The 27,292-nt window shown below is 31.1% G+C and overlaps 3 protein-coding genes and 1 pseudogene across 3 annotated transcripts; 3 read left to right on the forward strand and 1 right to left on the reverse strand.

The window, feature by feature from the left end:
* Positions 1 to 1,064: 1,064 nt before the first annotated feature.
* On the forward strand, positions 1,065 to 5,583 carry LOC146883917 (uncharacterized; annotated as a pseudogene).
* Positions 5,584 to 10,458: 4,875 nt separating this feature from the next.
* On the reverse strand, positions 10,459 to 11,260 carry LOC114163643 (uncharacterized). Its single transcript, XM_028047943.2, has one exon. It carries the CDS (start codon positions 11,164 to 11,166, stop codon positions 10,600 to 10,602), a length of 567 nt encoding a protein of 188 aa, XP_027903744.2. The 5' UTR covers positions 11,167 to 11,260; the 3' UTR covers positions 10,459 to 10,599.
* Positions 11,261 to 14,047: 2,787 nt separating this feature from the next.
* On the forward strand, positions 14,048 to 14,911 carry LOC114164558 (uncharacterized). The gene has a single exon (XM_028049275.2). The coding sequence runs from the start codon at positions 14,303 to 14,305 to the stop codon at positions 14,699 to 14,701; it is 399 nt and encodes a 132-aa protein (XP_027905076.1). The 5' UTR covers positions 14,048 to 14,302; the 3' UTR covers positions 14,702 to 14,911.
* A 9,038-nt stretch (positions 14,912 to 23,949) lies between these two features.
* LOC114196030 (large ribosomal subunit protein uL6) lies at positions 23,950 to 24,960 on the forward strand. The gene is made up of 3 exons (XM_028086523.2): positions 23,950 to 24,385; positions 24,496 to 24,618; positions 24,717 to 24,960. The coding sequence occupies exons 1-3, from the start codon at positions 24,014 to 24,016 to the stop codon at positions 24,801 to 24,803; spliced, it is 582 nt and encodes a 193-aa protein (XP_027942324.1). The 5' UTR covers positions 23,950 to 24,013; the 3' UTR covers positions 24,804 to 24,960.
* The last annotated feature ends 2,332 nt before the right edge of the window (positions 24,961 to 27,292 follow it).

A 27,292-nucleotide genomic window follows, 5' to 3' on the forward strand; every position in this document is an offset into this window, starting at 1 on the left:
CTATCATGAAATGCGCTTGGAACGTCAGATAAACTTAACAAAATTTGGTTAAAAGGACTAAATTCACGCATTTTGAAAGATGAAGGACTAAATTGGTCAAAAGTTTTGATGAGGGACTAATTCCAAATTTCGCTGAAACTTGAAGGACCAAAAACATATTTAACCCTAGAAAAAACGAGGAATCTGTTTTACAAGTTAAAAGATGATGGTTCTGTTGTTTCCATAAGTGTCGTCAATTTGACTAGAATTTGACTTTCAGTGTTATAAATTACCAGTTATCAAACCTTACTTTATATATCTCTTTCTTTCACTTGCTTTTTTCCTCTGCATTCTAAGGTGACACTGCAAAGCCATGACCAATGTTTCTTCTTTTGCAATTCACATTCAGGACACACTTCCTCAACTCCCATCAACTCTCACTATTCTTGCCATCGACACTAACTTAAGCGTTCTTGAATTCATCATGAAAACATGCAACCAGGATGGTGTTCAAGGTTAGATATACATATTTTATTCATAATTATTTCTTAAGAGAGAGGTTTATTCTTTTCTCATGTTGACGCTACTTTTAACGTTGTGTGCAATTTTGGCATCCTCTGAATCTCTAACTGTTATGAATGCATTAAAGGAAAGAAAGTGTGTATTGATTGTATACTCATAGAGGTTGATATGCCGATCATGGATGGCTATGGATTTCTAAATTTTCTCAAAACAGTACAAATTAATGTTCCTCTGATATGTAAGCAACTAGTCCTATATATTTCACTCAAGTTTTCGAGTTTCTTACTTGTTTTACTGATTAAGAATTATTTGCAGTGATGTCTTCGAATGATAGTGGGGCTTCTAGAGTAAGGGCGCTCAAACTTGGAGCTCATGATTATTGGATTAAACCTCTTAATGTGTTTCAACTGAAGCGTTTGTGGAATTGCACAACTGAAGATACGTTGCAAAAGGATATTGGTTGCTTGATAAGAGGAATAAGTGATAATTCTGAACTGGCTTCATCAGTGCTTCATAGGAGCAATAGCAATTTCGAAGAAGGCCATGATGTTGATTAATCATGTAATCCACCCCCAACCAAGAAGCCTCGTCGTGTTGTATGGGATGAAAAACTGCATGGTGCATTTCTCAGCGCTATCCAAAAAATTGGAATTGAAAGTATGATGTGTTGTTTTTCTCTATTCATCAATACTTGCATCTCTTTGTTGGTATTCACAGTTTCACTTTTTTTACTTTATTTGTTTTAGATGTTGTGCCAAAGAAAATTCTTGTAGCCATGAATGTCCCTGGTTTGGAAAGAGGACATGTTGCTAGTCATTTGCAGGTTAGTTTCTATCTACATTTTATTTTCTTTCTATATTTCATCATTATTCTGTTGCTACTCATTGTGGCTGAATGTGAACTGTTTTTTATGGCTAGAAATATAGAAACTCTTTAAGATAGCAACAACAAAAAGAGCAACAGTAACATAATGACATGTCATTCGACTCAGCGAGACAAATACAACAACAACCGCAATAGAATGACATGTCTCTCGTTTCACGAACACAAATAAAGCAACAACAACCACAACAAAATGACATGCCATTGGTTTCATGGAGACAAATAGAGCAAAAACAACCGAAACAGTATGACATATCATTGGTTTTAGGGACACAAATAGAGCAACAACAACAACAACAAAATGACATGTGTGTTGTTTCAGTGAGACAAATAGAGCAACAACAACCACAACAAAATGACATGTCATTGGTTTCATGGAGACAAATAACGCATCAGCAACCACAACCGCAACAACATGACATGTCATTGGTTTTAGGGACACAAATAGAGCAATAACAACCGTAACAAAATGATATGTCATGGAACACAGAACCAAGGATGTGTGCAGTTGAAAAAGTTCACTTCTAACCTTGTTTTGCCACTCCAATGACAAATTTTCATCCTGGTTTTACAGGTAACATGGAAGAGGAAGCTTTGGCACTTGATAATCCTTTAGCAAGATTTGGTAACATTGCCATTACCGAGAATTTTTCAGAAGAGCAACTTGCCGACAAATTTCATGCAGAGCAAGCTTTAGAAAATGATCACCATCCTTTTGCAACCTTTACTAACTTGCAACCTTTAAATGTACTCAAATTGTTTTAAGTTGACAACAATTTTTTTTAAATGTTGCATTATAATTTCATGAGCAAATTACTCCATTTTGATAAAAAAAATACCTTGATTTTTGTGGAAAATATTTATGATGTGATCGCATAGTTTGTAAAATTATATTATTGAAGTTAGATTCCTCCAATGATAGATTAAATTTATAGCAAATTACTATGCTATATTATGGTATTATAGTAAGCTTTCATTTTATATTTTCATACTATAAGATCCAATTTGAGTTGAATAACTAAAAACATATTGAGAATATAAATTGTGATGATGGTGAGGTGTTGAAGCTAGTGTTATGCGTGTTGGTTTTGATTGTGGTGGTGGGTGCATGGGACGTGTTGGTTTTTCTAACTTAACTCAAGAATAAACATGTTTGACGGCTGTATAAATTTTGTTGGGTGTCTCTAGTAAACATGAAAAGAAAACGGGGAAGGAATATTGAAATTAAGACAAATAACAATTATTATTAATAGAAGTTAGAAAGAAATTAGGAAAGAGTTTGGTTGGAGAATGAGAGTCCGAAAAGTTTAGGATGAATGTGAATTGAAGTAGGCCAAAACACCCATAAGGGGTGCATTGATGTATGTTGTAGGTTCAGAGTATGCAAAATCTGCTCGAGAATTTGCGTATGAATCGTTCAGATAAGGTCCTCCCACAACAGCTCCTGAAAGCAAATTAGGATTTGGATTTTGGCTTTCAAAATGAAATTATCCTTCTTTACAACCAAAGTGAGGAGGGTACTCATCCACTGATGCCAATGACGACGCACGATGATGTATTTTTTCAGGGTATTTTGCTCCATATCCAACCATGTATGACATATTCAATGGATTGCTTCCCAATATGTAATCCTTCCCAATGCATGAAATGGTGCAAATATTCAACACTTTTTGATGGCTCGAATATTCATGTAACTATTTCACTTTTTCTTTTTAAAAACATATCTACTTTATATTTTTACATTTGTAACTAATAAAAATTTAAGTAATAAACATATCAATAACTAAATATATATTAATAGTTTAAAATATTAAACTATTTTGTAAGAGGTATAAGAATATGGTTAATGTTATAGACTATTTATAAAAATATACATAAATTGAGAATAAATTTATGCTACTGAATAAACCAAATGATTATGAGTGACAATATAGGTTTTGGCTCGATTGGTCGGTCTGCAGTTTTGCACAAAAACACAGGACGGGCCAAGATATAGAGTTTGTTGGCTTGTAAAAGTCTGTCATGCATAACCCGTACTCACACGGACTAACTCGCATTTCGCGTAAAAAACAAAAATTTGCATTTATGTATAATGATTACTTTCCTTTTGGACTGATGCATGAATGTTCCAAATTTGTGTATGAATGGGAAAAACAAATGTTATGTTTTTTTGAATGTGCTAAAATTTGAAGAATACATCGTGTATGTCAAAGTACGTATATGAATATGATGATAATGTTGAATTATCAATCTATCATTCTACACCCTAAAGTCTTTGCTTAATTTCGTGGACTTGTTAAATTTTTCCAATTTTTTGAATATTGAAGATTTTTTTTTAAAAAAAAAAGTTCAGTCCACGAGCTCGTGGACCAAACCTTATGTGGTACGGATCAAACTTATCAACCTGTATTTTTAACGCCTAACTCATATTTTGCGGGCCAAGTGTGGAGCAGGGACTAAATGGGTTGAGCCAGCCCACATTGTCACCCTTACAAATAACCAATTTCTTTTATTTTTGTATAAATGAATTATATCTGAACAAAAGTATTTATTACATGAATATTATGGTAGTTAAACGTGGTTTTGGAAATTGAGAAATACGTATGTTTTATTTTATAAATTGGATGGCATCAGATAAACATGGTGGGTGGATATTATGATGTTGGTGACAATGTGAAATTCCATTTTCCAATGGCATTCACAACGACTATGCTACCTTGGAGTCTGGTAGAATCATGTTGATGAATCACGTAATCCACCCCCAACCAAGAAGCCTCGCCGTGTTGTATGACATGAAAAACTACATGGTGCATTTCTCACCGCTATCCAAAAAAGTGGAATTGAAAGTATGATGTGTTGTTTTTCTCTATTCATCAATACCTGCATCTCTTTGTTGGTATTCACAGTTTCACTTTTTTTTTACTTTATTTGTTTTAGATGTTGTGCCAAAGAAAATTCTTGTAGCCATGAATGTCCCTGGTTTGGAAAGAGGACATGTTGCTAGTCATTTGCAGGTTAGTTTCTATCTACATTTTATTTTCTTTCTATATTTCATCATTATTCTGTTGTTACTCATTGTGGCTGAATGTGAACTGTTTTTTATGGCCAGAAATATAGAAACTCTTTAAGATAGCAACAACAAAAAGAGCAACAGTAACATAATGACATGTCATTCGACTCAGCGAGACAAATACAACAACAACCGCAACAGAATGATATGTTTCTCGTTTCACAAACACAAATAAAGCAACAACAACCACAACAAGATGACATGCCATTGGTTTCATGGAGACAAATAGAGCAAAAACAACCGAAACAGTATGACATATCATTGGTTTTAGGGACACAAATAGAGCAACAACAACAACAACAAAATGACATGTGTGTTGTTTCAGTGAGACAAATAGAGCAACAACAACCACAACAAAATGACATGTCATTGGTTTCATGGAGACAAATAGCGCATCAGCAACCACAAACGCAACAACATGACATGTCATTGGTTTTAGGGACAGAGCAATAACAATCGCAACAGAATGAAACAACATGACATGTCATTGGTTTTAGGGACACAAATAGAGCAATAACAACCGCAACAGAATGACATGTCATGGAACACATAACCAAGGGTGTGTGCAGTTGAAAAAGTTCACTTCCAACCTTGTTTTGCCACTCCAATGACAAATTTTCATCCTGGTTTTACAGGTAACATGGAAGAGGAAGCTTTGGCACATGATAATCCTTTAGCAAGATTTGGTAACATTGCCATTACCGAGAATTTTTCAGAAGAGCAACTTGTCGACAAATTTCATGCAGAGCAAGCTTTGGAAAATGATCATCATCCTTTTGCAACCTTTACTAACATTGTCAGTATCCAGAATTCTCAACTAGGAACTCTAGATAATGATACATCGCTAGTTTACAATCCCATTATGCTTCAGATAAATGATATGCATCATAATCAAATGTATCCAATAGAACATTCAGCCATTTTCCACGATAACTTTTGGAAATCCAGCTTTTGTCTCCCAGAATTATAACTTTGGTATGAACGTGGATCATGGTTCTCAATCAATACAACAAGGTGGAGATAACATAGGTGAAGCCATTGTTGATCAATATAGCACTGGAGATTCCATTTATCTTCCATAGTTTCAAAATGCAAGTTTGCCAAGTGGTGTTGTCAGACGTTTTGCTTGAATTGGTATTACGAGCCAAGTTTTTGACACTGGGGGAATCGAAAACACGATCTCTACCACCCTTTCTTCTAACCCCAACCAAATCAATTTTATTTCTTTAAATTATTAGCAGAAAGGATCGACCTCCCCTCTACTTTCCTTTCTTTTATTTATTAGATCATGTTATCATTTTGACTTTATTTTTATATTTTTCTTAGATTTAAATAGGAGTTATATTTTTTGTATACATAGAATCAAATAAATTATCGATGCAACTTCAAATTAAATGTACTCAAATTGTTTTAAGTTGACAACAATTTTTTTTAATGTTGCATTATAATTTCATGAGCAAATTACTCCATTTTGATAAAAAAAATACCTTGATTTTTTTGGAAAATATTTATGATGTGATCGCATAGTTTGTAAAATTATATTACTGAAGTTGATTCCTCCAATGATAGATTAAATTTATAGCAAATTACTATGATATATTATGGTATTATAGTAAGCTTTCATTTTATATTTCATATTATAAGATCCAATTTGAGTTGAATAACCAAAAACATATTGAGAATATAAATTGTGATGATGGTGAAGTGTTGAAGCTGGTGTTATGCGTGTTGGTTTTGAATTGTGGTGGTGGGTGCATGGGACGTGTTGGTTTTTTTAAGTTAACTCAAGAATAAACATGTTTGACGGCTATTGAAATTTTGTTGGGTGTCTCTAGAAAACATGAAAAGAAAACGGGGAAGGAATATTGAAATTAAGACAAATAGCAATTATTATTAATAGAAGTTAGAAAGAAATTAGGAAAGAGTTTGGTTGGAGAATGAGAGTCTGAAAAGTTTATGATGAATGTGAATTGAAGTAGGCCAAAACGCCCACAAGGGGTGCATTGATGTATGTTGTAGGTTCAGAGTGTGCAAAATCTGCTCGAGAATCTGCGTATGAATCGTTCAGATAAGGTCCTCCCACAACAGCTCCTGAGAGCAAATTAGGATTTGGATTTTGGCTTTCAAAATAAAATGATCCTTCTTTGCAACCAATGTGAGGAGGGTACTCATCCATTGATGCCAATGACGACGCACGATGATGTATTTTTTCAAGGTATTTTGCTCCATATCCAACCATGTATGACATGTTCAGTGGATTGCTTCCCAGTATGTAATCCTTCCCAACGCATGGAATGGTGCAAAGATTCAACACTTTTTGATGGCTCGAATATTCATGCAACTATTTCACTTTTTCTTTTTAAAAACATATCTACTTTATATTTTTACATTCGTAACTAATAAAAATTTAAGTAATAAACATATTAATAACTAAATGGGTTGAGCCAGCCCACATTGCGACTCTTACAAATAACCAATTTCTTTTATTTTTGTATAAATGAATTATATCTGAACAAAAATATTCATTACATGAATATTATGGTAGTTAAACGTGGTTTTGGTAATTGAGAAATACGTATGTTTTATTCTATAAATTGGATGGCATCAGATAAACATGGTGGGTGGATATTATGATGTTGGTGACAATGTGAAATTCCATTTTCCAATGGCATTCACAACGACTATGCTAGCTTGGAGTGTGGTAGAATTTGGAGATTTGATGGGTTCAGATGTTAAAAAAATTCATATCCGCAGATAAAATCTATAATGGATAGAAAATGGATACCCGCAGGTAACGAGGTACAGGTATATTTTATACCCACAAGTTAATGAGGCAAGTACAAGTATCATAGTATCCATACCCATGGATACTCGTACCTACTATACTATAATTTGAATTAAAAAAAATGAAAAAACATGATCAAAATACTAACACATTGATTTTGAATGAGTTATTTTTTATCAATTGGTCTTAAAAACTTTTCATTTCTTTGTAAACTATTATTCAATACTATTTAAATGGGTTAATTGCATTTTTTTTTCAAATTTATGAATGTCATGCATTGTATTTTTATTTGAATTTATGGTTAAAATGTTATTAAATATTAAAATTTCTTTTTGTAAATACCCACGGGTACTGTGGATATTAAAAAAATATACAGGTACATGCATAACAAATACCTTGCACGGATAAGGATACGGGTACGGGGTAGATATTTATCCACCGGGTAGGGTACGAGGGAGCTATTACACGTACCCTAACACGCCCCGTTGACATTCCAAACCAAGACCATACACGGGGTCGAGGCCTGTTATAAAAAACTAGAGAAGGTTGTCATCGTCGTGGTATCACCAAAAAGCTCAAATACTACTTTCAAGCGTACATAGTAGTATTCATGGCGACCAACCTTTCAAGCAGGTCCTCTAGAGGCCAGAGATGTCAAGGCACCTAGTTAAGTGGGTCATTGAATTATTAGAATACGACATTCACTATGAACAATGGGGATTAGTCAAGGCTTAAGTTTTAGCTGATTTCTTGGCAGAGGTCACCCCACCACTCCATGACGTTGAAGGGGAACAAGAAGGGTGGGTCCTCTCCATTGACGGGCGACCAATATTTAAGGGAGTGGAGTCGAGGTCATACTAGAGGGGTCTGTCGATGTATTGATCAAGCAATCCCTATGTTTCTCCTTCAAGGATAGTAACAATCAAGTGGTGTATGAGACCCTAATAATAGGGATGTTGTTGGCAAGGGAGTTGGGCGTAAAGACTCTGATCGCTAAAAGTAACTTGCTCTTGGTTGCGGCACAAGTATCAAGAGATTTCCAAGCAAAGGACCCCTCCTAGCTCGATACTTGGACTTTGTACGAACACTAGCGACCGCTTTCACCCTCTTCAAACTCGTCCACATCCCCAAAGATCAGAACTGTTAAGCGAATCTACTCTTGAAACATCAGCGGTCATACAAGAAATTGTAGTCGCCCCAAGAGTGACGGTAGGAGAACTACGAGAGGAAAACGCCTTTGCTATCCAGTCTGAGCAATCATTTGCTGAACTCATACCCCAGCTCGCCTCATGGATGAGTTCCCTTGTGAAGTTCCTATTAGAGGGACGACTCCCCTCAGACCTCCAAGAGGCTCAGCAAATCAAGAAGAATGCTGCTAAGTACACATTAATAGATGGGCATATATTTCATTTCAGGTTTTGTAGACCATTGTTAGCCTACGTAAAAGAAGAAGAAGCATATCAGATAACGACAGAATTCCATGAAGGTATGCGTGAGTCACATTGAAGGACGAGTTCTAAGTTTAAAGGTCATCTACGCCAGGTACTATTGGCTAACGCTGCGAAAGGATTGCCAAGAGGTGCCCCTAGTGCCAAAAGCACATGGACTAGCATCAAGCACCACCCAAGGTCTTGCACTCCATAAATGCCCTTTGGTCGTTTTGGCACAAACATACTAGGACCTTTTTTCTGAGCTACCCGATAGTTAAAATTTCTAATAGTGGCCATTGAATATTTCATAAAGTGGATAGAAGTCGAGTCTGTGACCATCATCTCAACGTCTAAAGTTCGAAACTTCATCTGAAACAACATATTGTGAATGTTTGGAACACTAAGATGACTAATATCAGATAATGAAACCCAATTTATGAGCAAATTTTTGCTTTCCAAACTATCTTGATCACTCAATTATGTGAAATCACTATTTACTATTTTCTCGAATAACCTCTTAATTAGTTATGAGAATAGTTTTTAAAAATTAAAATTAGAAAAAAAAAAGTAACTAAAAGTAATTTATTAAAATATAGAGATTAATTTTTATTGTTAAGAGGAATAACAAATTAAAAATGTTTAAACATGAATAAATGTTAGTTTTGTAATATAGTTTATAATTAAATGTGTTATTATTGATTTGTTTAAAAATAAAATACAAAATAGTTATATTAAACATATAAATTTATTTTAAAATGTTGAATTAAAAATAAATATAATACTTTAAATAAAGTAAATATTATTTTGGGTGGTATAAAAAATGTGAGATAAATGTTTATTAACTTAAAAAAAAATTATTGTTATGCGTGAGATGATAATAAAAAAATTTAATGAAAAAAATGTTTAAATAGTAAACTGAGAAGGTAAAATTATTTGAAAGTGTTGATTAATAGATATGTTTTTATATTATCAATTTGGCGATAGAAGTTAAAAATGATTCATTGTAACTCTAGGTTTAAATTAAAAATTTAAAATGAAATTTTGTAATTATTTTGCAATAAAGAATATTTATAAATGTCTACATTTTTCATTTAATATTTTAATAATTTTGCTACAATTATGAATATATATTTTTACTGTATTTTACAAATTAATTTTAAAAACTTTATATGATCAATAATATAAATAACAATAATAATTTTAGGAAAGATTATATTTTTCTTCTATTTTTTATTAAATTTTTATACAAACTTAAAAAAATTATGGTTAAATATATTAAGAAAAGTATTTCACATCGTCAAAATTTATTCACTCTTAAATTAGTTTTAATTTGTTCTCTTTCTCAAAAGGATTAAAATCTAATTTCAATTTCAATTTTTTATTTTTTATTTTTTCTTTCTTTTTTCGAAAAGAGCAAATAAAAACCAGAAAACTGGAGAGCTGAATTTAAAGGAATTTTCAACTGTTACAATAAGAATTATTTTCTTGAAAAAAAGGTAATATTTCAGAAAAAAAAAATTGTTTCCAAGTAAAAGAGTATATTTCTTCATATGGTTAATTTTTATACTAAATCATAGCAAGAAAATGTCTATTATGTAAGTAGACATATGTTTTTCAATTACATATTTATTATTTTCTTTTTACTTAATTGTATAGGACATTACACGGTACAAAATTTCTCTTACTTCCCATTTACATTTTAAAAAATTTTTATTTTATTGTAATATTTTTTTTTATTATGTTAGTATAATATTTTATTATTAAAACTTAATATCAAATGGACTTAGAAATAAAGGTGATGTGAAACAATTTTTTCCCAATAATAGGTTACTTTTTATTAGTGAAATGTTGTTCCAATAACAAGTGGAAGGTATAATGAATAGACATAATGGGGGTAAAGGATTTCGAAGAGATGTTAAAAATGAATGTGATCAGAGGGCGAGAAGGTTTTTCTCTGTTTCTTTTGCTTGTTCGGCTTCTTTTGGTTGTTCAGCTTCTTTTGGTTGTTCTTTTGGTTGTTCAACCTCCTTTGGTTGCTCAGCTTCTTTTGGTTCTTGTGGTTGCTCAGCTTCTTTTGGTGATTCTGTTTCCGTTGGCTCAACTTCTTTTGGTTGCTCTGTTTCTAATGGTTGAGCTTCTTTTGGCTGCTCTATTTCTAATGGCTGAGCTTCTTTTGACTGCTCTGTTTCTAATGGCTGAGCTTCTTTTGGCTGCTCTGTTTCTAATGGCTGAGCTTCTTTTGGTTGTTCTGTTTCTGTTGGTTCAGCTTCTTTTGGCTGCTCTATTTCTGTTGGCTCAGCTTCTTTTGGTTGCTCTATTTGTTTTGGTTGTTCTAGCTTCTCTTCCTCTACTTTGTCCTCCTTTACCTGAACTTCTTCATGTTGAATATTGTCCTGAGGAACAACAAGGGTGATGCCCTCAGCATTCTTTGGTGTGATGGGAGTCTGAATTGCGACTTCCTCTCTCCTGTTCCTGGGACCGCTCACACAACCTCCCATTATAAATTTAAGTAAATAAAAATGAATGAAGGAGGAGTGTTTGTGATCCAAGGAACAAACACCACTACGCAAAGAATGCTGAGGTGACTATAACGTTGCCCAAACCCTCTCATTTATACCTTTCACCCTCTCCATTTTAGGAGCACTTTTCGCCTTCCAATACCTATTTAGAGGGCTTTTAACCATTTACGTTCCTCAATAATCTCCGATTTCAAAACTTAATCATTCCAAAAATATTTTCTAAAACACCAAAATTAAAACCATGTCTCCACGAGTATTTTTCTTGGGATTTTTAGAAAATAAATACAAAATCTATATTCAATTATAAAGAGAGTAGTATGAAAAAAACTGATTCTTATTTTACCTTTCCAAATGTACTTTCTAGGATACATATTTATTTTCTTCATACTCTCAGGAGCACGGAAATAAATTTTGAGAGTAAGAAATATAATTTGTTTTTATGTGATTATTTTTCGAAAAGAGTTTTTTAACCAGAGATTTTAAAGAGAGAAAAAAAAATGAAAAACCAATGGCCTTTTGTAAAATACTTGTTTTGGGTGTAAGAAACATAAAAGGTATTGTTTGTGAAATTGTTTTCTGAAAAGACACTTTCAACCAAAGATTCTCAAGAAAGAAAAATAAAAACATTCCATTTGGAGAGCGAAAATATATTGGGAAATGATATTTTTACACATGTTTTGTTTGATAAACTTTGAAAAACAATATTTTTTATAAAAAAAAATTAAAATTTTATTACTTTATTTTTTAACTTCCATTAAAAAAATAAAAATTATTCCATTAAAAAAATTAAAAATTATTCATCAATTTTGTCAATAAAATATTTGTTAAAAAATAATTTTCGAAATATATTAATTTAATCGAAGATCGAGAAAGAAAAATAAAAACATTCCATTTGGAGAGTGAAAATATATTGAGAAATGATATTTTTACAATATTTTTGTTTGATTAAAAAAATATTGTAAAATATTTTTACAATATTTTTACAAACAATATTTTCTATAAAAAGAATCTTAAACGATATCACTTTATTTTTGTAATTTTCATTAAAAAAAATTACTTTATTTAGTAAGTCTGTAAACTTTTTAGACAAAACATTTGTCAAAAAATTATTTTGGAAATATATTAATTTAATCGCAGAGAAACAAACTTGATCCGTGTTATGACTCCGAGCAAAACAAAAAGTATTGTGTGAGGTTGGAACCTTGAAAGAAAAAAAATAAAATTAGGACAAACATATATTTTAATAGGGTTAAATATATTTTTAGTTATAAATTTTGATGTGAAATTAAAATTTATTGTTATATGAAATTTTAATATATTTAAGTCTTCAAATCTTAAAAATAAATAGAGATAGTTCATTTAATTTAATTACATTAAATTTTTTAAATGTATTAATCATATTTCTCATCTAACATTAAATCATTAGCGTGTCAAATTGTATAAACAATTTAAAATATTAACACGCGTTTAATACATAAAAGAATATTAATATAATTTAGTTAAAATAACTACGTCCATTTATTTTTAAATTTGAAACCACAATATAAGTTTCTGACAGTAAAAATTTCAGTTTTACGTGAAGTTTTAGAACTAAAAATATATTTAGTTAATTAAATAGAAAAATAAGAAGGGTGATATAGGTAGTAAAATTGGGGAGTGTAAATAGTATAAGCCTACATTTGCTCCATATATAATTCTCGTGATTTGAAAAACAAATATTTGTACGTAGACATGAAGTATGCTCATATACACGAGAGTTAACAGAAAAAGAAAAGTAATTCGTTTGTAGGAAATAAAATGTGTAATGAAAAAAAGGGAAAAAGAAAAAGGGAGGTGTTCTATAAAAATAAAGTAATTTTTTTAATATCAACACTCTATTATAATTTGCATCGGATGATTCAATTTTGTTTAAAGAAGAGATATACAATATATAAATTTTAGGATAGTTTTCGTTATTTTTCTTGCTTGGTCTAGAAATGTGCCTTCTCTTAATTTAAATCTTCATCTATAACAATATATACGGTGTACATATTTCAAAATATCAATTTTATTTTTTAAAATATAATTATTTATTAAATTTTTTAAAACTAGACGTTACTTTTACAAACTTTTTTATAAAATGGTCTATTTATGTTTCTTCTTTTTTTTTCTACTTATCAACAGTTATTCTTTTATTTTTTTGATATATTTTACTTTATTTTTAATAAATAATTTTATTTTATATATTAACTTAATAACATTACATTATCACACCACCTATTAATATAATATCATGTATATTTAAAAAATACATAGATACATGCATGATGCTAGTGTATGAAAAAGAAAATCATGATTAGGAAAATTATCAAAGTGACATGTGTTTAGTTTTGGAATGATTTTAAATTGAATAAGTTTAAATGTGAGAGTGTATTACAGATTAAAAACATATCAGCTAATTATTTAGAATAAAAACACCTACTATATAAATGATATTTATGGTTTGTATATTAAATTATTTTTAGGAAAATTATATTCTGACAAACATATTTTTGACATAATTGATAAAGTTTCTATAAATGAAATTAAAATAAATTATCTTTCTGTTTATTAATCCAAATAAACTAATAAAATAATACCTTTTACTTAAATTGGTAATTGTCAAAAGTTTGTTAGAAAAAAAAAAAACTGTTAAACTACGATTTTTCTTATTTTTAATATATGTTTTTGCTGAGCATGCTTACGTGTTTTAATACGTTATATATCTTAGGAAAAAATTAATTGTAATTAAGTTAATGTTTTATTTTAATTATTTTGACGCGGAGACTGTGTTTTTATTCTTGCACACATTTATTTATCATTAAAAAGACTTTGATGTTAGCACCTGAAGTTGCATAGAACAGATAGAGAAACAGCAAAATCAATGACGAAGATTGAGATGAAATAAATAGTGAAAGAAAGGTGCAGAGTAATTCGTGTAGTTCAACCACCACTCTCACCCCTCAATTTTCTTAACCTATATTAAAAACTCGATCCAACTTTTTCTCCATCGTAACTAAGATTCAGTTCAAACCCATTTCAATTTTCTGTTCTCCGATTCCTCAGGCGAGCTTTATAAGCTCGCCTCTCCCAGATCATGCCCGGAATCTTCAAAACCTTCCACTTCTCCGCCGTCTTCATCGCCGTCTTCGCCCTCTGCGTTCTCCCGCCTGCGACAGCCGATGACGGCCACTCGACGGTTCTCCGGCTGCCGTCCCAGGTCGCCGGTGACGAAGGGCAGAAAGTATGCGGCGGGGTGGCGCCGTCGTCGTGCCCCGTTAAGTGTTTTCGGACGGACCCGGTTTGCGGCGTGGACGGTGTGACGTACTGGTGCGGGTGCAGCGAAGCCGCGTGCGCCGGCGCACAGGTTGCGAAAATGGGGTTCTGTGAAGTGGGGAATGGCGGTTCCGTCCCTCTGTCTGGTCAGGCATTGCTTTTGGTGCATATTGTGTGGCTCATCGTACTAGGTTTCTCCGTCTTCTTTGGTCTTTTTTGAAAGAGGATGTAACAGTAACAGTAGTATACGTACGCATAGCAGATAGAGTTACGTATTATTGTACGACTATGTCTATACGATGCTTATGGCTATTCTTGTTTTCTAAGGAATGTTTTAGTTCGTCGGAGAACATCATAGAATTCAGATTTTTAGACACTTTGGTCCTTGTAATATTCTCTCTGGAAATGCAGCGTTACATTGTTGTCACTATTGATGAATTTCCCTTACAATATTTTGTGTTTTTTGGAATGAGAATATTTCTTGTTTATGGGACCACCTTCAAGTTTAATACGATGTCTAGAGGGAAAAAAAATCGACTTGTTCTTCAGAAATATGGCTTACTATCACATAGTAAATTTTGAATTTATGTGAGAAATTACACTAACATATAGTAAATTTTGCCGAGTGTGGAAATTTATTTTTGGATAAATTTGAATTTCGATTAGATTTCGTCTTTTGTTTGCTAAACCAAGTTGTTGAGTTTGTTTTCATTAATGTTTTCCTTCCATGATGATAATAATTAAACGCGTTTTGAAGATATATGAACTTTTTTAGCAGGTTTTGTCTAGATTTTGAAAATTGTAGACACCATGGACGCACTCGCGTTAATTGTTAATCATCAATAGTAATTTGGACATCCTCAATGCTAATCGAAGTCTATAAGAGAATAAATAATAATATTATAATCAAAGATAATAATATTTTAATCCAATAAAATTTATTTATTTTTTATTCAGTGATGTGTCCGTCTTGGTGAAATTTTTAAAAGTAATTTTTAATTATTTTTTAAGTTTTTGTTCTTGATGTTGTATATAAAGCGACATCTTAATGTAGTCGTTGGTAATGTTATACTGAGATGATATTATAGTGGCAGGTGACCATTTATTTCATAAAATAATTAATAAAAAATAATATCGTATAAGAAATTTAATGTGGTCACTGATTATGTGGTATTGTGTTAGTTAAAAGGGAGTTTACACGGAACAAGAAAATGAGACATTGATCACGCTAGTTACTACTCTAACAACAACCAGTTTCGTTGGTGGTGGCCTTAGACGGTAACAAAGTGCACAGTTTGCGGATTCCACCTTCAAAAACAACTTAATTTTCATTTTGGTGAATATGACATTTCACATTCAATGCAATCTCTCCGACAACTCCAAACCCATCAATGAGAACAAACAAAAAATTGGTGTCAATAGGTGACACTTCCAATTGCGAGTGGCGACACATCTGCCAACTCCGACGGTAAGAGAAACTATCAGTACTAAAAAGAAATCAAAAGGTGTTTCTCTTGAATGAAACCCTAACTCTCCTTTTATCCGAGTAATTAAAATTACCAATATCGACAACTTAAAAATAACTAAAATTTTCTTTTAAAAATTCTAGCTAGACCGATTCATCACTAAGTACAAAATAAATAACTTTTACTAGGTTTAAGTATCATTATTATGTGTAACATAAATGATTTATCAATATACTAAATAACTGTGATGTAATAAAAGACAAAATAAAATGTAAGTGTTATAAATTATGCTTTTAATAGAAAAAGGACATCCAAATTAATTGAAACAACTCAGTATTATAAATTATACGTTTTTTTTTAGTTTTTGCTATTTTCTTTTATACAGCGGCTTCTTAGAAGTTTACTAGCCATTTTCATAGGAAAATTTATCCAAATTATTTTTTGCACTATTTATAATTTTTGTCAATAAATAATAAATATTCAATTAATTAGATACATAAATGATCACATAATTCAGATGTAACGTATGCTAATTATTTGTATAAAAAGCAGGACTGGTCAAAATGAATCAAAGTGTATTGCACTGTTAAAAACTGCATTGAATTTAAGAATAATTCATCTGAACTGAATTGAACAGTAGTTCAGAGGAAATGTACTGAACTATTTTTTATTTTAAAAAACTGAACTGCACTAAACTTAACTGAACTATAATATGAACTGAATTGAAATTTTTTCCAAACTACACTATTTTTGAACCAAACTGCATTATTTTTAAATTGAATTTCATTATTTTTTAACTGAACTACAGTATTTTTAAACCAAACTAATTGTGTATTATTTTTTAATTGTTTAAATAAATTATTCAGTTACAATTAGATGAATGATCAATTCCATAAATATATTGTGCGAGAGTTTCTAGAATTTCTCACAATGTTCAAATAATATTTATTTTACCTATACCTATTTAATATTATATTTTGTTTATATGTAATACATGTTGCACATTAAATAATTTGTTTTAACAACTTTAGTTTGATTTAATGTTATATTTTATTTATATGTAATACATGTTTCATATTAAGTAATTTATAAGATTAAGACTCAGATTAAGACTTGTATCACTTAACTATTTTTTTATCTAAACAAACTTAATTTAATTATTATCTATTATTTATTTTTATTTGTGAATATTCAAAAAAAGTTACATAAAAACGTCTCTATAAAAAAGATCTCATTGTTATGAAATAAAGCGAATAACATAGAGAATGACGACAGATAATAGAGAAGAGAAGAAACAAGAGAAAATAGAGAATGAGAGAATAGGGAGCAACTCATCTGTGTCTTATTATTGATAGGAAGAGTCCTATTTATAGATACAATATGTAATCCATAAAGGAAACAAATCAACTTAGTTAATACAAATATCTACCATAAAGAGTAATGAATCATATGAGTAAATGTATCAAATCAATGGACAATCATTAATTCATAACACTCCCCCTTGAGTGTCCATTTTGATAAAGAATGTGCCTCGTTAAAACCTTACTAGGAAAAACCCTTTGGGATAAAAAAAACCTAGTGAAGGAAAAAGAGTACAACATTCTGTATTCTTTAATACAATATTGTTTATCACATATTCTATTTCTCCCCCTCATGTAAACTTACATCATTAAGGTGACAGAGTCCGAATTTGTGAGTCATTTGCTCAAAAGTTTTTCTTGGCAAAAACTTTACAAATAGACTTGTCATATTTTCAGATGAACGAATTTTTGGATATCTATATCATCCTTTCAATTGAACAATATACTATTGTCTTCATATATGGTTGTTGATTCCATCTTTCTCGGGGATAGTCACAAGTTTCTTGCACATGTTAAATTATAAACCTTAACCAAACATATTCACAACTTTCCTCGTAATTTTGTATGATTAGACGATGTTGCTACTATGGTTTGTTTCATATACCTTAATGAAACCATTGTGCTACCACATTTGAACAAACATCTTGTTTGTGATCAACCATTGTGACATTGTAAGAATATGTAAAATAACATGCATATCCATAACCCATTGGTCTAAATCTGAATCATTTGGATGGAATAAGCTCATATTCGTAGTACCCTTAAAGTAACGAAGTATATGTTTTACTCCAAACCATTTTCTTCTTGTAATTGAAGAACTATATCTTGCTTAACAAATTTATAGCAAATGCAATATTAGATCGAGTAAATTTGTTAAGCAAGATACATTAGTGTTTCTATGACACTAAGATATGGTGCTTCTAGACCAAGAAGATCTTCATCATTTTCTTGAGGTCTAAGAAGAGTCTTTATCAACATCTAACGACCTCACAACTATTAGAGTTCATAATGGACATGACTTGTCCATTTAGAACATTTTAAGCACCTTAATCATATAAGCCTCTTGATGTATAAAAATACTTTTATTTAAATACTCAATTTCTAATTTCAAACAAGACTTTGCCCTTCAAAGATTATTCATCTCAAATTCTTTCAATTGCCTTATGAGCTTATTAGTAGTTTCAACGACGTTTATGTCATCTACATAAACAATAATTATGGCAAATTCATTATTTGGATCTTTTCATATAAATACAAGACCAAATAGGATCATTTTTTATATCCTTCTTTTAATAAGTACTCAATAAGACGGTTATGCCACACACGTCTTGATTTCTTTAATCAATAAAAGAGCATGTTCAATTTTATTGAATAACCCTCTTAAGAATTTGTCTTGTTGGGCAAATAAAATCCTTCAGGGATTTTCATATAAATATGATTCTCAAAAGAATCGTACGAATAGGTTATAACATCATCCATTAGATGTAAATGCAAACCTTGTTGTGCAACTAGGATAATCGAATATTGCAATGTTGTTACATCCAATACTAGTGAATATGTTTTTTCACAAATCAATACAAGGTTTTGTGAACAACCTTGAACAACCAATTGTGCTTTGTATCTAACAATTTCATCATTCTTAATTTGATTTTTGCGCAAAAATTCATATGTACCCAACGGGTTTCATAACTTCAGGTGTGCGAACTATATGTTCAAAAACCTTTCGTTTAGCAAACAAATATAATTATGCTTCTTTGCATATTTTCATTTTGGCCAATCTTTTCTTTGCCGACAATCTTCAATGATCATTGCTTATTGATCCTCATTGTCATTCATAGCATTCATCGCTATGTTATAAGTAAAAGTTTCGTCAATGTTAACTTTATTTTGGTTCCATATTATATGATTGATGACATAATTTATTGAGATCTCATCATTTTCAACCATTTTAGGTACCTGAGGTTCTTCTGGAACCGAACCATTAATTATGTCAAATGAATCTTTTTGGGATTTCAACCTTTTCGATTAGGTCATTTTGCATATTAGCTCCCTTTCTCATTCTAAGAGTTTTTATCTTTGGAACCAATAGGTCTACCACGCTTCAAACGTGTCCACATGAGTTTTTCAACCCTTTTTTTCGCATCATAATAACTGATCATGTCAAACAAGGTAATCATTTTGATTTGTAAACTTCTGGTTTACCATGACATGCATTTTAATTGTACTAATAAACTTGTAGTACAAACTATAAGAGAATGTTGATAATTTCTCCAATACACTTTCTTTTTCAACTCAATCATAGAGATATAAAGATATTTCATATCTTTTTCATTGTTTGTCTCAATATAATATCCATTCAGACAAATATCATTGAAACTTAATAAGTTTCTATTCAACTTCTTGGTAGAAGTATAGTAGCTCTTTTAGAGTCTTCAAATATATTTGTAGTACTATAAATAATACTAACATCGATGTCTCACATTATCAAACAAGAGAAAAATTTATTACTCTTGAGAATTGTATAAGTTGTTGCACTATCAATAAGACGCATATCTTTTGGTACTAGTGCAAAACATTCGTTTTTCATATAAACGTAAATATCAATATGAGATTTTTTTTCAACACTCTCATAATCAATTAGGTGATCAATGCTTTCATTTGCTTTAGCAAAGAAAATAACAATATTAAGATGAGTAGCATCCATATGGCCATAATCAGAATCACCATCTTCATAAGTAAAATATGTTTCTATGTTTTTCTCATTATTTGTAAGATGCTTTGTACAATAAGTACAACTCAAATGGCCTTTACCACCATAATGATAATATATACTTTCATCTTTTTGTCAGCATTTTCACATTTTTCTTTACCCTTTTTCACATTATTGTGTCACTTCTGGTGACAAAATGTGTCTTTGAAATTTTCTTTATAACCATGTCCATAATCAATATCATGATCTCGATCATGAAAATATAAATCAAATGTTGCGGCACTCACTTCTGGGAATGGAGCAGAACCAATTTGGACAGGTTTCTTGATTTTCTATCAAAAGCTCATTGCTTTGTTCAGCCATACAAAGGCATGAAGTAATGAAATAAATTCATAATATTTATTGCTGCATTCACTTCTGGGAATGAAGCATATTAGGCGGATCTCATGATTTTTCATCAAAATCTTTATTGCTTTGTCCAGCCAGCCATACATAGGCATGAAATAAATCCATAATATTTGTGAAATCTCTTTTCACAATATTTTTGTCGCATGAGCAAATTAATTGCTTAGATGCTTTATTTCTTTATTCAATGGTATCCCAATATCAATTGCATATAAATGTATTTCAACATTTAAAATTCCAATATAAGGAATTCTTCCTTGTAATATCAAGAGTCACAAATCCAAATTTTGCAACTTTTCGCGTGTTTAGAACTAGCATATAACATAATAATATTAATAATAATAATAATCACCGTCATAATAAAAATGAAAATAATAAGATGAAGATGAAAATTGATAAAGTTAAATAATTCTTATCACAAGAGGAAGAATATAAGGTAAAATTATAATTTGAGAAAGGATTAGAAAGAGCCTGGATTGAGACACGCATAACATTGTCGTTATAGAGAAAAAACTTCCACTAGTCCTCAATTGGTTGGAGCATCGTGCTGATAACGTGTTATGAAATAAAGCGAATAACATAGAGAATGACGACAGATAATAGAGAAGAGAAGAAACAAGAGAAAATAGAGAATGAGAGAATAGGGAGCAACTCATCTGTGTCTTATTATTGATAGGAAGAGTCCTATTTATAGATACAATATGTAATCCATAAAGGAAACAAATCAACTTAGTTAATACAAATATCTACCATAAAGAGTAATGAATCATATGAGTAAATGTATCAAATCAATGGACAATCATTAATTCATAACACTCATAACTCCTTTTTTTTCTCTATTTTTTATATTTTTTTTCTAATGATTTTAGTATAGAACAGTTTTCGTAAATTTATATATATTTAGAAACATCATTTTGAGGAAAATATCAGAAACCAAATTCCGATAATTATGAACTACTTTACTTTTTATATATATATATATATATATATATATATATATATATATATATATATAAGTATTTAATTTCTTATTCACGTAAAATTTTTCTTTTCACATAAATCTTGTAAATAATAAACATACAAATCAACACACGATTCACAGTAAACTTTAATCTTTTAGTTTTTCTGCTATCTCAAAGCTCAAGTAATTAGACGTCACATATCTGCACCATTTTGCGTATTTCGTGATACTCAATTTTATTGTTTTACTGTCTTAACTTTTAAAAAACATTTTCAAATAGTTAACTAGTTAACTGATCAACTTTAAACATAAGGGGTTCAATTTTCTTTAACTAAACTTGAAAATGGTACAGTTAGAAATAGTTTAGTTTTTTTTAGTATAATATAGTTAATATAATTTATAGTTCAGTACAATTAGATTTATTTTGTCCAACCTGTATATAAACGAAAATAAGGTAATAATCCAAAAAAATTAAGTGTGTCCTACGATTTTTTATTTCAAATTAAAAATATCTTAGTGTTATCTATTCTTCTTACATTTGGATTTGAAAATGAATTTCGGATAAGAGATTTGAAAGGAAAAGAAGATAAATGTGAGATTGTTTGAATTAAGAGAAAAAAAGAATGAGAAATAAAGAGAAAAAAAGGAATTTAAGATGAGAGTTTATAAAAATTAATGAGTAATATGATGTGTTTAATAAACTAAAGACATATTTTAATGAATAAAATCTTATAATTACCATTTTAGTCTTGATAATATATGTAATGTAAAAAAAAAATGTAATTAGCATAAATCATGTTAAAATGAAATGTGAATTATTATTTAAGATAAATAAAATTGTGTTAAAATAAAATGAGATTAATAAAAATAAATTGTTTTAAGTAACAATAATAATTATTACAATTATTATTATTATTATTATTATATTATATTAGTGAAAACACATGCACTATCCAGAGCTTAAATAAAGGAAATAATCAGTTATATTTTTCATACGATCTCATCTCCTTTATGAATAGACTAATTATCTCCTCTTATGAATATATAATAATCTAATTGGAATATATAATTATAGAATTTGATATAATTTGGATTGGTCAATTAATTGGAAGATTCTCCTAAGAGAATGATACTTCTTAGAATTAGATATCAGTTTCTTTATCAATTGCAAAATCTATCTAGTTTGAACACTTTCAAAAAATTATCTTAGAAGAATAAAAATGGGGTTCATTGGACTAAACAAAAAGAAGAAAGAGGATGAATAAGTATATGAATACCTTTTCATTAGTCCTTCTCATGTGTTCTTATCCGAACATATAAAGAATTATAAGAGTGAATTATTAATATAATTCGAAAAAGGAAGTCCACATATATATTTCTATCTAGTTAGGATTAAACAAAAGGATTAACAAATAAAAGTACGCTATAACCAACTTGTTAAAACTTCCATAAAAGCCGTAATAAAGTGTGTTAAATTTTTTGTGATGACTTTTATCAATTTCATATATGATTTTTATATTCTGTAAATGTCTTTTAATTATTTAATTTTAAAAAACATTTAAATTTAAAAAATTAGTTAAATTTAAATAAACGGTAACTTAAAGGATATAAATATTATTATATTACTTTATATTATTATACAAGATGAAATAAAAAAAAAACACAAAAGCACTAAAAACATAAATTATATCACCATTATCACAACCAACACGAACCAACAAGATCCACACACAAGCCAACACACTATTGAAACACCTCCAATAATAGTCTGCAATAACACCAAAGATCACCACCAGAAGATCAAGGACAAAACCACCACCAACGAGAGCCTCACCAGCACACCACTAACAATGACAACCACAGGACCTCACAAGAAAAGGGAAACACACTACCACAACATCTACCGAGTACCACCACAAGCACCACCACCTACAAACACAACAAAAATAAAATAAGAAACTTTTAAAATGCATGGACTGAAAGAATCAATTCCCCCTCATTGTGTCAATGAATGAAGAATGGAGAATTGATTCTCCCTCACGTTGATATATGTTATAAATCTATAAATTATAAATTATATTACATTTGTTCTTTCGTAATATATATATATATATATATATATATATATATATATATATTCTAAAATTAAATTAAAGTTTACATTATTATACTAAGTTTTAAATTATTATTCTATATTGGTCGATCTAAAAGAATTTTAAAATAAACATAAACATCTCTAATATTACTCAAATACTTTAAAATAAAAAATAAAACAATATCTATAATCAAAACTTACAAAAACCTGCTCTTAAAGCAAAAGAATAACTCAGGAAGGAGGATAGAGTGAAAGTTCATGAAGGTTGAACGTAAGTACAAAATAAAAAAGGGCAAAATCAACATTTTAGAAAATAGGCATTGTATGATGAAATTATGGGTGCGGAAAGCATTTGCTATAGTTTTGTTCGTAGGAAGTTTAGAAGAGAAACGGGCTTTGATACGTGGGCCTAAAGTCAAAACCGTTGATATGTGGGCCTAAAATCAAAACATAAATATAATTGTTCATTAGGGTTTTGAAAGTGCAGTGAGGGAGGTGCGTTGTCTGCCATAGAGAGGGAGAGTTGCAGCAACAATGAAGACGATTCTCTCATCAGAGACTATGAACATCCCAGATGGCGTGAGCATCAAGGTTCACGCGAAGGTGATCGAGGTTGAAGGCCCTCGTGGAAAACTAGTGCGAGACTTCAAACATCTCAACCTTGATTTTCAGCTGATCACCGACGAGAACGGCAAGAAGAAGCTCAAGATCGAGGCATGGTTTGGCTCTCGGAAAACCTCCGCCGCCATTCGCACCGCCCTCAGCCACGTCGACAATCTCATCACCGGCGTCACCAAGGGCTACCGCTACAAGATGAGGTTCGTGTACGCTCACTTCCCCATCAACGCCAGCATTGCCAACGACAATAAGTCCATTGAAATCCGAAATTTCCTCGGCGAGAAGAAGGTACACAAATACTCTTCCTGTTTATTTTTAATTAATTAATTTTCTCTTTTATTTGCTATTAGGAAAAATGTGCGATTAGGTTTAGTGATTGGTTACTTGTGCGTGATTAGGTGAGAAAAGTTGACATGCTCGAGGGCGTGTCAGTTGTTCGTTCCGAAAAGGTGAAGGATGAGTTGGTTTTGGATGGAAACGATATCGAACTTGTTTCCCGGTCTTGTGCTCTGATTAACCAGGTATTTTCTTTTTCCGCACACCTCACATACCCTGTTCAAACCCTTTTCAATTTTGCGTTTGTTTAAGCTTTAATCGTTATTATCTCACTTTGGTGCAGAAATGCCATGTTAAGAACAAGGATATTCGGAAGTTCCTTGATGGTATCTACGTAAGCGAGAAGGGAACCATAGTAGTAGAAGAGTAGATCATGAAAACATACATTTTCTATTTAGTCTGGAAATCTTTTCTGTTATCTTTCTTGAGTTTGGATTTTACAATTTTGTGTTGTTAAAATATCTTGTTTGAAATTTATCCTATGGAGTATTTTAGTTCTCGGTCTATATAGATTTTGCTTTTGTTGATGTGTTTTGCTATGAATGCTTAATTAAGCAGTTAATGGACTGAATTCACAATTCTGCTGTTAAATGTGGTTAGTCTGCAATCACAATTAAATATTCGAGTGTTGTAAGACATGATAAACCGAAATTTTCACTTTCCTTAATTTCATTGGTAGATGATGTGTTTAAGAATTTCCCACTTTGTTCGACACTAGGCTGACAGAGATCTCAATTGTTCTATGTGTGTTGTCCCTGATATTGTGCTCTCACTCTTTCCAATCTATACCATTTATTCACTCAATTCAGCTAAAACTTGGTTGAATGTGGTTGAGTTGATTCATTTATTAGAAGCAGGTTCATTCATGAGGAAATAAATATCAAGAGAGAAAGTCCTAAGGCAACCATGACAACGAAAAACGCTTGCTTTTATTTTGCTTTGTTTTGTGTAGACTCCAATTGCTGTACATTGTAATAGTTTTGAATTAATACGAATAGTTGAGAAGTACTGTAACAGTGTAGTTTTTATAAAATAATTAAAAGAGCATTAGAAGTTGTTCTGTAAGAACTAAAGTGATAATTTTAGTAACTAAGCTTATTTTATGTTTAGAAGTCTAGGGTTTAATTACCAATTTTAGAAATAAACTATAAGCAGTTTCCGTTAGAAAGAAACTTTGAAATGTACAGCAGGAGATGAGTTATTACACAGCTTATATTTTGTAGGATCATTCACAAACTCAAGATACACTAGAATGAAATTTATTCTTGAAAGAAGACAGTAGATAATATCGTGATTCGTAATCAATTATCCTAATAACCAAGTTATACAAAGTTTGTTCCGTGTAAATAACATTTTAAGTTTTTAACTATAGTGATGTAGTCAGTAAAAACGTTATTTTTGTCTGATGAACTCATTACCATCGGCTGGCGAATATTTTTTTCATGGAAAACTTGTTTGCCTAAAATGTAATGTGTCAACGATTATAATAAATCAAATAAATCGGTAACTCGCCTGAAAATTAAACAAAATCCTGATCCTGAATTAGCATGTAAGTTTTTATTATCCCCCTACCTTACAATAATCTAAATCCATATTGTTTTAAGTCTATTTAAATTGATTTTTCTTAAATTTAAATCTATATTTTTGGATTTTAAATCCAATCAATTTAATTGGATTTGGATCGAATAAATTTTGGAATTTTGAAAATCTAAATTCGAATCCACTTTGGATTTGAATTGGATCATTGTTTTGGATTTTGAAAGTTTAAAATCTAAATGTGTCTAAGGTCTTCGTCCATGGGTCGGCCCGATTCGTCCTCGTCCATGGGTTGGCCTGAGTCGTCCCTGATTGAAGGTTAACCCGAGTTGTCCCTAACCAAGGGCCGACTTGAGTTGTCCCATCCGAGTTGTCTCCAATCGACCTTGGTTGAATCTCGGTCGAGTCGACCATAGTCAATTGGTCGAAGGTTGGTTGAACCAAGTCATCTTTAGGGTGACATGAGTTGTTCCTGAGGATTGATCCGAGTCATCTTTGGGTTGACCTCAATTGTTCTCGAGTGAGGGTGAGCTTGAGTCCTCTATAACCAAAGTCGACCCTGACAAACATTCATTTGAGTTGGCTGGATTGCAATTTGGCCAACTCGTCCCCGATCAATATTTCATGAGTCGATCTCAACAAAGGTTGGCTGAGATGCCCCGGGCCGAAGGTCGACCTTGGACGAAGATTGGTTGAGCCAGCTCCAAGCGAAGGTTAAACGAGTTTACCCAGACAAAAGTCGGTTGAGTCGACCTCGGTCGAAGGTCGGTTGAGTCGGTTCTGTCTGATAATGTCCTCTTCAAAGAATGCACACATAAACAAATTTTTGGCTTTAGTGTTTTTGATGGAAAGCTTGTCTATGGTCATCATTCCACATCCTTCTAGGAATTATTATTTCATTCCCATCATAAAGATCATAAATACCATCCTCAATGATTTATGACAATTCGATATCCAGATTCTTAATGTAGGTCATCATTTTTATTTGTCAAATTTTATCTTTTCTTTGTCGTACATTGGTAGATGATCTGCAACAAATTTTACCTACTTTATTTTGTTTACTAGGATCACTCCTCTTGTTCTATTAAGAATTCTCTTAAAGGCAGACTCTGATACCACTTGTTGGTGCAACGTGGCTCTAGAGGGGGGGGGGGGGGGGGAGAGGGGTGAATAGAGTTTGTAGACATTTTATAATTGTTTTGTGGAGACATACTATTGTAAATAAATTAAGATAAAGAGTAAGGTAGAGAATAATGTACACAAGGATTTATACAGGTTCACCGCTACTTCCAATCTCTTAAACAACTTGCTTAAGAAATTCAG

This window comes from Vigna unguiculata, chromosome 9 (assembly GCF_037176805.1).
Source record: "Vigna unguiculata cultivar grain cowpea cultivar isolate G323 ecotype 2 chromosome 9, ASM3717680v1, whole genome shotgun sequence".
NCBI lineage: Eukaryota > Viridiplantae > Streptophyta > Magnoliopsida > Fabales > Fabaceae > Vigna > Vigna unguiculata.

Coding starts and splice junctions, on each gene's coding strand:
- LOC114163643 (XM_028047943.2), bottom strand. CDS start 11,166: ATGGGAGGTTGTGTGAGCGGTCCCAGGAACAGGAGAGAGGAAGTCGCA.
- LOC114164558 (XM_028049275.2), top strand. CDS start 14,303: ATGCCCGGAATCTTCAAAACCTTCCACTTCTCCGCCGTCTTCATCGCC.
- LOC114196030 (XM_028086523.2), top strand. CDS start 24,014: ATGAAGACGATTCTCTCATCAGAGACTATGAACATCCCAGATGGCGTG. Junction 24,386..24,495: donor ATTTCCTCGGCGAGAAGAAG/GTACACAAATAC, acceptor GTGCGTGATTAG/GTGAGAAAAGTTGACATGCT. Junction 24,619..24,716: donor CTTGTGCTCTGATTAACCAG/GTATTTTCTTTT, acceptor ACTTTGGTGCAG/AAATGCCATGTTAAGAACAA.